We start from the raw sequence: 12,878 nt of genomic DNA on the forward strand, positions 1-12,878 counted from the left end.
GTATTCTTGCTCCTAGGCGTCAGTTAAAACAAATAAATCGGGGCACCAGAACGGCCGTAGGTGAAGGTAGAACGGACGATTTGGCGAATAGGTACATGAAACCTAGTAACAGCGCAAAGAACACGACACAAGAAGATAAGAGGGCACGAATGCAGGGCAAAGGGGTTGTTAATCAGCGCCGTGTTTCTGTTGTCTTGTCTTCCTCGTCGTGTTTGCGTTGCTGCCAGGCAACAGGAGTAGTGGAAGAAATTTCGTATTCGAACAGATGCCATAAGCATTGATTGATAACATCTGCCTAAACCGCACTTCTCCAGTGCGTTTTACCATTTCTTTTATTTTTACCCCGAACTACTGAACTCTGTCTCCAAACATCGTGTCGGTGTCATTTTTTTTTTCAACTGGCAGACCATGTTAGGCTATCTGCTGGACAGACCTCGTCAGCATCACTAAACTGCATTCTCTCTCTCCCTCTCTCACTCTGAGTCAAGGTTCATACCCTTACCTCTTTGCGCAGCACAGTTATCCTCACCACCTCAGCCTTTTTTATCCTTGAGAAGCCGCAGCACGGAGTACCCTTTAGTACTCGGAGGCATCCGTACAACACTCGCACCACGCTTTCTGTCGCTGTTTAGTCGCCCTAAGCAGTTTGTTGCGAAAAGAGCGAGGAGCCGTGAATAAGGCGTACCTGTAAAAGGTCCCACAGCAATACTGCAGCTCAATACGCTCCCAAACGTAAGTACCGTTAAACGAAGTTGCTGCCCACCACTGTACGTCCAGGATAGCACTGATCGCCAAACCTGCTGCTTATTGCTAAATAGGTCAGCATTGTGAGCATGGGGTATATTTTGAGGGCAGGAGAGCCTTTTTTGGCTTGTAATCCAGATTTATAAACTTGCTATAAGAGTCTCTGCCCTCCAATCCCTGGAGTGCATTCCTGCACGACCGAGTAACTGATAACAGCGGCTTGCCGAGAAAAACAACCTACACACGCAGGTGTTCGCATACATGCGGGAATACATACGCAAATTCTCTCCAGCGAAACAATCTTTTCCACCTATCCACAAATTACTCAAAACGAATTTAGCACCCACGCATTTCTTCCAGTGGAGCGGGGAAGGGGTGCGGGGGGGGGGTTATATCAGTGAGGAATAGACGCACAGATAGACCGGATTTTCCGCGCGTAATAACAGTCCATGGGAGCGCATCACCTGTCCACACCAACAGCCTGGTTCAGGCGACTAGAATCGCTCCTAATTTCAAGGCCAAGGCCGAGGCCAGTGTGCACACATTAATAACCCCTTTGATGTCTCGTTATTTCATTCCTCTTCTCGTCCTAGAAGAAGTCTCACGTTCCGTACGTTTAACATAGCGCCAAGAAATAACGTTTATGGGGATAGATTAATTCAATTCACAGAAATAAATGTCTGGAATAGTTTGCCCTCTGACTCGAAGAGATCACACAATGCTGGGGTAAAACAAAAAAAAGTTTTTGAGCAGGCTAAACAGCTATTTTTTTCCTTTGGTGGCAAACACTTATTTGTGCAATTATACACGGGTGAATCTTTTCAACCTGGCGTTTTTTTCCCTCTTCATAAAACCCATGATAGCTATCGTCGTTTTCGTAGTTTAACTCTCATGTTTTGGGTGTGCCCACAAAGCGCTCTGTCGGAACTTTTTGATTGTGTGAGCAGGTGTAGTTTTGTTTTTCTGAGACCTGATTGTTTTAGGGGAGAAAGACTTCTCTACTGTGTAAAAGTGTATGTTCATAACTAAACTAAAGTGATTTTTACAGTGCCCGCACAGCTATACCTGTGTGACGTGTAATTGATATTTCCCGCTTCTGTGGATTGCTTTTCTTTTTTGGAGCATGCACTAGCCTCTGGCTACGGGTCCAATCAGTGTTTGTAAACTTCATGTGACAAATAGTAATAAACGTTCATTAAATCAATAAAAAATCCTTGAAATTTAGGAATATTCTCTAGATGCATAATGCGCAAACCCGTTTAATCTGTGTATTTAATTGTTGTTCGGATTGCTGGGTTTCCAGCTTCCGCATGAAAGACGAAATCAAAGTGGGGGTACCATATTGTTGTTTGGAGCTCGTCGGTCCCAAGTACGTCTACTGCATGAGGCATGCTGTGTCGTTTTACGGTGCATTTACCCTTCTCCGTGTTTGTATTGTGTTATTAAGGATAACGTACGCTTACAACACTGTCATTCTAAACGTTTTATTGTTTCTAATGTTATCGTGTATCTACAAATTGTGCTGACTCCGCATGATGTGATCAGCAACTGTACACGCTTGCACGCCATCACTAGAGCACCTCGAATCTTAGCAGCAGCTCGTCTCCCTTAACGTAACCATGACTTTCGATGTCGCTTGTCTTAACCCTGCTTGTATCAATACGCGTGGCTCTATTGCTGGTTTTTATCGGTCTAGCAAAGCTATCCTTAGTAGACTCCGATGAACATCCCTCCCCCCTGAGCAGCCGTTCTTGCCGTGTCTCAGGGTGGATGATGCTGAGCGTGAATTGTTTCGTAAATGGCCAGTCAAGTAACCCGTCCTCTTCACCCTCGTGCAGTTGAATGCACAAACGAACGTACACAATGTCCCCCTCTTTTAAAAGCAGAATTCCCCAAGACAGAAGGTAGCGTCGTAGATACACTTTCTCGCTCATGCTCCAAGACCAACCATCTTTCAATGCCTTTTCCTTAAGGGCCGCATATCCCGTTAGAATCCGTTGATGTGTCTTGGTGCCACTTGGAACCGGTGCCAATGCTGAGGTTATGGTGGTCCTCAATGATTCATTTTTTTCTGTGTAGAGGACTTTTATCTCAGTTATTTTATCAAGTAATTTGTCACTCAAAGTGTCACTCTTCAAGGACAGTTGAGAGAGCTTTGTATCTAGGTCTCCTGCTCGCTGTTCTATAGTTTTCACGTGCGCAGCTAGCTCTTTCACCTCAGCCTCGTTCCGATTCAAACGATCGATACTTCGAATTGAGGCTCGTGTAAGCTCGGTTTTTAATGTTTCGCTCAAATGATTGAGGTTGTGGCAAAACTGAACAAGTTTGTCGCTGTGCGAGGCATTCTCCAATGACAGTTGGGCAAGCCTAGCATCAAGTTCGCGTACACTCTCCTTTACCTCTCTTTCTAACGCTACAAAATGGGCATTGTCATTGTTAGCTGTCTCCTGTTGTGCTGCAGGCGCAGCGTGCAGTACAAGCGAGCTACATCCGGACTTCAGGTGTGCACACACGTGCCGGCTCAGCACTGTGGCCAAGCACGTCGGACAGCGGGTCACGTGGTGCTGGCATTCGTGGCGAACGTGCTCGGCGATCTGCGAAGCTGGAAGGACGACACCGCAGCCGTTGGCCTCGTTCCAACAATGCACCTACGTGAAGGACAAAAAATGCAGTGATGAGTATTGAATTGAATTGAAGTTATTTTATTTCTCCGAAATTGTGCACTTGTTTTACAACAGCTATTGTAGAGGAAAGTGGGAAGTAAGCTGCTAACGTCCTCGTCACATTTTTAAAAGGATAGTCTTTCTTGTGATACTTAAAGGGAAACTGAACCGATTCTGTCAAATTTCTATATCATTTCGCATTTCATCGACTGACTCAAACACATCTATCATGATTCATCTGGTCGATAGAGCAGTATTTCATTTTTAAAGCCAGAATGAAGAAATAATACCAGGCGCAACCAGCGGCCGCCGCAACACCTCACAGCAGTGACGCGTACTCGAGTTGCAATGTGATTGGACGATATCCAAGAATAAAGGTTAACCTAGTCTCAGTTTCAATTCCGTGCAACAACATGCGTGGCATAGGACGTTGTCGTTGGTTCGCCATTATTGATATCTCAGGGATGCATACAGCGCTTCTGTCGTGTGGTCGGCTGTATGATAGGTAAGACAAGCTTACCAGCATCGCTTACAATCTTAACATTCTCTAGCCGAGGTGTACGCAGCGGGTAAACGCCCTCCGCGTGTCATGTGAACCGATGGTGAGGTTATCTTAACCAGTTCAGAGAGATGGACGCAGGAAAGCCGTTGACGAGTTTGACATAACAAACATTTAATACACACTTGAAAAACCTTAATGCAAAGCACTCAATAATTAAACTACACGCAAACGATAAACACATATCTAACTAACAATCCCAATATACAACTCAGCTCTAACCCAAAAGTCTCTACAATAAAGTTCTACGCAATTCGTCCGAATCAACTTATTCTATCACCCTCTAGGTGATCTCTCTAAACCACAACTCCCTAGTTGTGTCCTATGGCTGCGTCCGTATTGGACTGGCCTACCCCTGTCGTCGGCGCTGACGTGTCGCACCCTTGCGTGGCCGCGACTCGGTGGTAGCCGTCCTCGTCTCGCTTCTTAGGTGCCGGCGTTTGATGCGCGCGGTCACTCCTTGGACGGCGTGGGCTCCGCGCGTCCTCACTTCTTTCCTCTCAGGCTACCCCCTAGTAGCCGCTCCCGATGTAGGTCCTTGATGCCGACGTTCGACGCGCGTGGCCATCCCTTGGGCAGCGTGGTTCCTCGGTGGCTACCCCCTGGTAGCCGCTGCCGCTGCAGGTTTCAGGTAGGCTCGGCACGAATGTAGCCTTTCGGGGCCGTCAAGGCGAAGGTCGATGGAGCGTGGACGTTGGCCGCAGTTGGCCGACTGATGCCGCTGAGGCCACGAAGACACAGGTTTGTGGTGCACCTAGGATGACGGTGCCGATACGAAGTCGGCCCGCTCCCGCCCAGGCTCGGGTGCCATGGTCGATGGCCTGGCCGCGTTCCCCTGGCTCGTTCCTTGCAGCTCACGTGCTCGTGCCGCCTCCTGGTTTTCTGCCTCCCGGTTTCTCGCCTCCCGGTTTCTTCCTCCCGGTATCTGGCCTCCCGGTTTCTTGCCTCCCGGTATCTGCCATCCGCGTTCTCTTTGTGTGAACCGCTTTTATGTCCTATGGCGTTTCTCGTAGCGCATTCTCCTTGACTGCATGCCTTTCCCATATCCATATATGGTCATCACGCCACTAGTCTCTTGCGCGGCGTTCTCTGATTGGATAACCAGTGCGCTGCCATATTTGCCCATGATGCATCGGGGTTTAGGCACTGGCATTCCCTCATTTGTGCGCTCGTGGCGCGAACTTCAAATTTCCGTTCCTTTGTTCTTTCCTTTCCCTTTTTCGGGGGGTTTTGATGCATCCCCTCTCAGGGGGCGCACTGACACATGACACCGCGTCATCGGAGACGCCCGACTGCAAGGCGCTTGGCCCCCACTTTTCGTATCATTCCTGGCTCGTCCCTGCGCTTTGAAAAGGCGTTATCACACCAGGCGGACAGTTGGATGGCTCGGCGTTGTGCCCGCAAGCTCTCTGTGCTGATGTTACCACAACACTAACGAGACCTCGGAAGCGCGTCAGTTTTAGTATGCACGTGGTCTGCCAGCTTTCTCTCTTAGCAATTCAATTTGGAGTGCAAAATGATAAATGGATATCGAAAACATTACTTAAACAAACAGGATTACTAAAAGAAAAGTGGAGATACAAACCCGCGCTCTGCGACGCACTACATGCACGGCTTTAGAGCGCTCCCGGCCATACAAGCAGCGGTTGCCAGTGAGGAAAAGTGAAATATATCACTTATAACCTGTTGTCCCTTTTTTAGTTTCAGCATTCCGGGCAGGTTATACGAGCATTTCTGGAATAACGCCGGTGCAGTAAGCGTTCAAGTGCCCACGAATATCTTGTCACTAACGTCTCCGTTCTTTCGGCAGTAGCAGCGATCGAAATAGCGCAATGATGCTGCTCCCCGCTGTGCTTATTCATTCTGAGTAAAAAGTGCTTCCCGTATCATAGTTCGACGCTTTACAATAAATATTTCGGTTGGTGTCGATTCTGTATTCATATAATTTCCATTACTCTTTTCCCGCTTTTCAATGACCTTATATTTCCTACTACCGTGCCAGTCGCACAGGCAGCCGCACCGTACGGTCCAGTCAAGCAAATCAACAAAGCTTCGCTTTCGTGGAGCCATTTTGACTTGATCGACTTTACTAAGCTTGATGCGACCTACAAACTAAGAAAGTAAAGCCACATTTTTCTGGGCGCAAATATTTTCTGACTTTGTTTGAATTGAGATAACGAATTTTGATGACCCCACACGCTGCCGGCCGTCTTATTGTGTTGCAAGGTGAGTGAGCCGCGCAGTTACACCAAGCATGCTCTAGTAAGCGTCCAACGAAAGGTCATAGACAATGGGCAGGGCGGGTGCAAAGAGGACAACAGGATTTTATAATTGATTTTCTATTAGATAAATCCGTGTAAACGCACCCAGAGTGGTCGAAGCATGACCCAGCGACCCCAGACTTCAATTTGCACTAGTAATTCCACGATGATAACAAATCATTTCAGTGTCCCTTTAAAAGAGAAAATTTACGATCCGTCCGTCTGTGTTTCTTTGTGTCTGTCTGTCTTTGTCTGTCTGTGGCCGTCTGTATTTCCTGCGATTCATCCACCCGGCCAAACTTTGATAGAATTTTTGAGCAAAACGCTTATATACGCCAAGCATGTCTAAACTAGTAATTCTTATAGCAAAGTTCACACTTGTCGACATTGTTGAGCAAAAAGAAAACTTTAGGCGTATTACCCCTATCGGCCCTGGTGGCGTCAATTGACGCCATCACCAAAAAGTTCCTCTAGCGCATAGAGAACAAAACCAAAAACTCTTAGTTTTCCGGGAAATTGTTCTCTAAAGAGGCCTACAGCGATAGATATCACTTGCTTCATTTGGTAGAGCTGGACGCTACAAGCAAGAAGAAGGCCCAGTGAAGACGAAATTACGACTTTGAGGTTGAAAAAAAATGGCGGTCTGAGTTTTATTCTCAAGCTTGTAAATCTATAAATACGTTCACTAAGAAGCTCATTTTTTGTTTGTAGGTTCATGTAGCCATACGGTTTAGGAAAATATGCAAATGCGATCTCTCTGCTCAACATAAAATTATAATTGCCAGATGTCCTAAATAATTGCGTCTATTGTAACTCTGTTAATATTTGCTCTTCTAACTCCATTGTTTGTGGGCTTATGGGACCCTAAATTTTAGAAACACACACAGAAAACATCGTTTTGCTTGAAATGAAAGAAATCAGGGCTGAAAGGGTAAGAGGCAAAGGATCAACACCCGAATGATAATTGTATTTCGCTTTTTAAAATTTAAAAAATACGTGGCTGCTTGATTTTGACATTGGCCCGAAATCAAAAGTAACGTAAATTTCCAGTAGATGGTGCGAACCTTACAACACGGCACAACTGTATTGACTTGAGCAAACCTCCTTTACGTTTCTCGTGGGAGGAGCGAAAAAAAATTGCAGGCAAAGCGCGTGATATGTAGGCGCGAAATCGCACCGGGGCATTTGCGTGGCAGGGGCGACAGAAAATATCATTTTTCTACCACATTTGCAGCGAAGTGAGCAGATATGCGGCACATTTTTTTATATATGAGGCCACTTCTTTTGCAAACCCTTTACCGCCTGGAGTTTGTAACCATGTGGGGTGCTGGCCGCACGGAGCAGTAATAGAAAGACGAAGGGTACGTCACTGGGTGCCAGCGGGAACAAAGTTTTCCAAGCATTTATTTTGTTCTGACATGGCATTTCCGAGTGTGAATATAGATTACGGGACGGGCGTAATCGCAGTAGTAATAAGAGAAGCTTTATAGTCGCTACTGGGGTTCGTGCTGAGAAATCAAATTGCAAACACTTGCTGATGCCAGTTCGCCTCTTGGCGCTAACCGCTGTGAATGTCTAAAGGGGCCGGATCAAAGGTACAGTTTCAAGTGAATGTTTGCCCGCGCGAAGCACCTAAATTTCCGACATGCGAACGCACGCACCATAGGATGTTGCTCATGTAATCTTTCCCATAACTTCAGCTGTGAATGTGGATAGCGTAGGCTGGCGAGATTGCTGGCGTTAGGCGTTGAACTTCAATACCCTAGAGGTGAGTGAGAAGAAATATAATGCTCGTGGAAAAAGAGCAGAAAATATAATGTGCTGTAGCAGCGCTACCAGCTGCGACAAATAAAGATTAATTTGATCCTGCCCTTAATTTGATAAGTGGGAATAAATCAGTCGTACAACATGCGCGGATTATTCGTTGATTGATTGATTGATTGATTGTAGGGTTTTAACGCGCCGACGCAACGCAGGCGATGAGGCGCACCGTAGTGGAGGGCTCCGGATTAATTTTGACCACCTGGGGATCTTTATCGTGCGCCGAAATCTCGTACACACGGGCGTTTTTGCTTTTCGCCTCCATCAGAAAAGCGGCCGCCGCGGCCGGGAATCGAACCCGCGACCTTGTGCTCAGCAGCGCAACGCCTTAGCCACTGAGCCACCGCGGCGGGTTGGATTATTCGTTCAGATGAGAAACATGATCACCGTATTCTAAGCGGGATCAATCAATTATTCAATAAATAAATAAATAAATAAATAAATAAATAAATAAATAAATAAATAAATAAATAAATAAATCAGGTAGTCAATAAATCAATCAATCGATCAACCAATGCCAACGAAGCAAAAAGTGGGGGGAAACTTACTTCGCATTTGCAAACCCAACGTAAAGGTAATGCTTCCGTTTCAAAACTTAACTGACTCCTAAAACCTTCCAAGAACAAAAGTAGCCCTTGACAGTGCGCCTTTTTCTAAATTATCGGGGGGAAATATAAGCTGTACTTATGTGGGCTTCCTACCGCGTTAACTCATATTCTGACCAGCAATGACGGCCTATGACGACCGCTTATGTGCCCTTGCAAGTTTCGAGTGTTGTGGCAGAGAAATTGGTAAAGTCGGAAAAAAAATAAATGTTTTCAGCACGCAAAAGCACTCCGTGCGCACACCTGCAGTTTGGACGCAACCTGGAAAACACTCGCACACATGTCCGTACGGCACTTCCCGGCGTACAGCCTTTCGCAGCCCGTCACGACGCTGCATGCGCCATTGCTACGATATAAACGCCAGAAGGTGCACCACAGTTCTTCGCTGTTCTCGCAAAGGAAACTCACGGTGAAAAGAAGCTTACGTATGCTTGAAACAGGATGACAGTGCAGAGAAACAAAGAAAATTGAGGGAAGCTTGCGCCCACCGAGTCTCACGCCCCTTATGTAATGCCCTCGGGCCTTTAAGGATGCAATGAATGAAATGAAGGGCAAAGCTATTGTGGAGCATGGCTGGACGCATCATTGTTTATTTGCATATATGCGGTGTTATAGTAGTCGCCGTCATATGTATCGAAAAGGTCGTCGTCGTCTTCACCGTGACTGGTAGATGCCAAGTCATCCTCAGCACTCTAGACTTCCACCAGCTCAACTGGCGAAGCTTGCAACAAGTTGCGCAAGGCTTGAGCCTAGCGAAGCTGCAGGATTTCTTTATACGTGGGCCCTGAAGGACACATCCCCAACCATTTGTACCAGTTTGAAATTGTTTTTTTACTTATTACGTCGCTGGTTTGCAGCGTGCTAGAAGTAAACGCAATATACATCGATGTCTTTTTCCACATGCGACGCATTACATGCGCGGTAGCCGTACGCGGCAGGGCTGGAGGCTTGCATTCTGTGTTGTTTTTTGCTGAAGCAACTGCGAGAGCCCGGGACTCTGCTGCCGGCACGAGGCACGCCGTCAGGAGGGCGCGGAATTTTCTTGGTATTTTTTAGTGTAACGGCGAACTCACCGCTTCTACAACAGCTCCGGTGTTAAAGTTGCGCTATGGATGGCCATGCGCTACACTAGTGCAGGCGGCCATCAAATATCTTCCGCGATATCAAACCAAAAGTTCTCTACAGGAAACGGCATCGGATGCACATGGCTGCCATGGTCTGAGTTCTGCCAAAACGTGCGGTAGGCACGTTTTCCGGTGCGATGCTTCGCTTCGAAAAGGATGCCATTGGCAAGGGAGGCCTAATGAAGGTTTCTGAAACACGCTGGGGGCTTATTCTGTTTCTTTTTAGATCTATCTGAAGAGAAGACTTAGGGCATAAGTTTGTTTTCTGAATACAAGGTGAGGCTAAGGGTTACAAAACGGTCAGCGTGTATCCTTGCGTCACTGAAAAGTAAGTCTAGAAAGAAAGCGTCACCCGGGATGCCTGATAAAGAAAGAGAGAGAGAGGAGGGAGAGTAACCTTGTGCCGGTCTTTCAAGACCTTCGTCTGAATATTTTTGCGCTCACAAGTCTAAAGTATTCACATCCAATCTCGGGATACCTTTGAGATAATTGCGGATCCTCCTCCACTCCTTTGCCATCCATCTTTTATTTCCAGATCTCTTTCTATCGTTCTCTTCGTTTTCCTCTAGCTTAAGCTCGAGGATAGCTCAAGCTGGGTGGATAACGGCGCCACCACCCAGTATGACGAATCACTGCTCTGCCCTTCCGAGAGCTTTCACATTGAGTAGGACGGCTTTAATAATTTTGGTGAGACGTCTCTAAAGCTGAAGCTAGAGCAATTGAAACAATACGCCTCTATCAATAAAATACTGATAGGAACCATATTAACCTCCTAGTAGATTGTTTTTCCCATACATACGACAAATTCTGTAACAGTGGCGCGCAATCTTATACCGCGAGCATGTCACTCTTGGAGCTACGAATTTGCGAAGAAAGCCTCAATCCACAGCCTGCGTGGCACCACCATCACTTCATGCGATTTGCACTTGCTTTGAAGTGCATTTTTGTTTTAAAATTGTTTGCAGTGGTAAGACATTAACGTGCTGGCCTGGTTTAGCCTTTGAGCGCTGAATGAAGGGATACGTGTGAAGTTCCTCCAGCATACAATTTACTCCTTGTCCTAGCTACTGTCATTTCGTTCGAACAGCCGATCTGCCGGCGAATCCCAACCTCCAAAAAACAAATAGGAGCTTTCCTGCAAGAATTCACAACTCACACGTGAGACGGAACGCAAGCTTAGTTTCGATTGCCAAAAAAATAAGACAGTCGTGTCACTTGGCGTTATTTGCAAGGAAGCGGTGTACACGTACAGGTTCTTTGGAAATGTGCTATGCCAATGCAACAGCCTTCACTCGAATTCGTAGAATAGTCCTATTCCTGCGAGGTTGCTCTTCTAAACACGTTAGATAGATTGATTGCAGGGTTTAACGCGCCGACGCAACGCAGGCGATCAGGCGCACCGTAGTGGCGAGCTCCGGATTAATTTTGGCCACCCCCCCAGGTGGCCAAAATTAATCCGGAGCTCACCACTACGTGCGCCGCAAGCTCTTTACGTGCGCCGCAAGCTCCTGCGCACGGGCGTTTTTGCTTTTCGCCTCCACCAGAATAGCGGCCGCCGCGGCCGGGAATTGAACCCGCGTCCTGGTGCTCCGCAGCGCAACGCCTTAGCCACTGAGCCACCGTGGCGGGTCTCTAAACACGTTAGAAACCAGCACTAATTCATTCCGGAAAGAGAGCTCGACTTTGTAATCCCTAAAAACACTAAAAATGGCATAGCCATTCCCGATTACCACAATTAAACGAAAGCGCCGGTGCCACAATAAAGTGAGTTACGCGTACCGTTCAACAACCTATCGTAAGTCAGCCCCCCTAGCATGCTTACCGGTCGTTTGAGCAGGTTCCCGACTGGATACTCCTTACTGCTGACATCGGCTGTGGCACAAACGTCCCCGTCCAGCGGACAGACACACTCAGACGTGGTAACGCAGCACTCGTAACATGGCTCACATAAGGTGTGACCACACAGGAGATAATACGTCAGCCTGGGAACGTTGCTACACGCACTGCAGATTCTGGCTGCTGGTATGGGGCCCACAAATTTCAGGGGTTTCCTTTCCAGGTCTTCTGAATAGCCAACCAGGGCGAATTCATGTCTGCCATGGGCCATGTTCAAAGGCTTCCGGAGTTGGAGCAAACCAGGCTGCCGCCCTGCTCCTAGCTTCGCTGGGTGAGTAACGCATGCCTTTCGACGTGGGCTGTTGGCGTTCCCAGATAAGCGACCCGATATGCTCCAAAGTGATACGGCGCGCAGACAACGCCCCCGCTAGATAAGAGGGATGCATCCGCAAAGTGTGAACAATCGTCACCATGGATTGTGCATGACTTCAGCGCCGTCCTTACCGATGCACTGCTTCCAGCTTTGTCGGCGCTGTTCGAGATAAAAGCGGCTAATGAGTTCAGATCCATCCAGCTACGTCCGCTTCGCTCGCTGGTCTCGCTGAGCAGACCGTCGCGGCAGCTTCCGCTCCCGCACTGAATGCCAAGATGGCTGGCCCCCGCTAGGCAAGCGCTCTAATACGAACTACCGTAAAATCCCGAGAGATAGCCCACCTAAGATCGAGAGCAAATCGAGTGTAAATATAACGTGGGCTAGCTTTCGGTGTGCAGTAAAAAAATATGAGAAATGTATCGCAGGCAAAGAGCGAACACGCGTTTATTAGCACTGTATTCATTCGTCATCAAAACCGTTGAACGAACAGTCGCTCTCACTGTCAAACAACAGGTCGACCACCTCCTCACGCACGGAGTTGGACGCGGTTGGCAGGCAGCAGAAGGAGGGATCGCCGAAACGAGCCGCTCATGAAGCTCTGAGGCATCTTATCCATCGAGGGCTGTTGATATACCGCACCTTTTCAGGTTCCTGTGATCTGTGACCTGTTATCTCACCCTACCCACGCTAGCTAACCTCGTTTCCCCGGGCGTCATCCCCGGCCGGGATGATGCTATTGTCAGGGGTGGGTTATCTTTCGGTGTTTTTGAAAAAATTGGAAAATTGTGCCAAAAACAGGGGTGGGTTATTTTTCGGGGGTGGGGCATCTCTCAGAATTTTACGGTATCTTTGTTCAGTTGAAACATCAGTGACAGAACCAGCACAGGGCATC

General features: G+C 47.5%; 1 protein-coding gene across 1 annotated transcript; it reads right to left on the reverse strand.

Annotated features, from left to right (window-relative positions):
- Positions 1-2,091: 2,091 nt before the first annotated feature.
- On the reverse strand, positions 2,092-12,032 carry LOC144166716 (uncharacterized). The gene is made up of 2 exons (XM_077696227.1): positions 11,600-12,032; positions 2,092-3,392 (listed from the first exon to the last, which is right to left on the reverse strand). The coding sequence occupies exons 1-2, from the start codon at positions 11,882-11,884 to the stop codon at positions 2,316-2,318; spliced, it is 1,362 nt and encodes a 453-aa protein (XP_077552353.1). The 5' UTR covers positions 11,885-12,032; the 3' UTR covers positions 2,092-2,315.
- Between the last annotated feature and the right edge of the window lie 846 nt (positions 12,033-12,878).

This window comes from Haemaphysalis longicornis, unplaced genomic scaffold (assembly GCF_048455015.1).
Source record: "Haemaphysalis longicornis isolate Haplotype H1 unplaced genomic scaffold, Haemaphysalis longicornis Haplotype H1 scaffold_187, whole genome shotgun sequence".
Taxonomy (NCBI): domain Eukaryota; kingdom Metazoa; phylum Arthropoda; class Arachnida; order Ixodida; family Ixodidae; genus Haemaphysalis; species Haemaphysalis longicornis.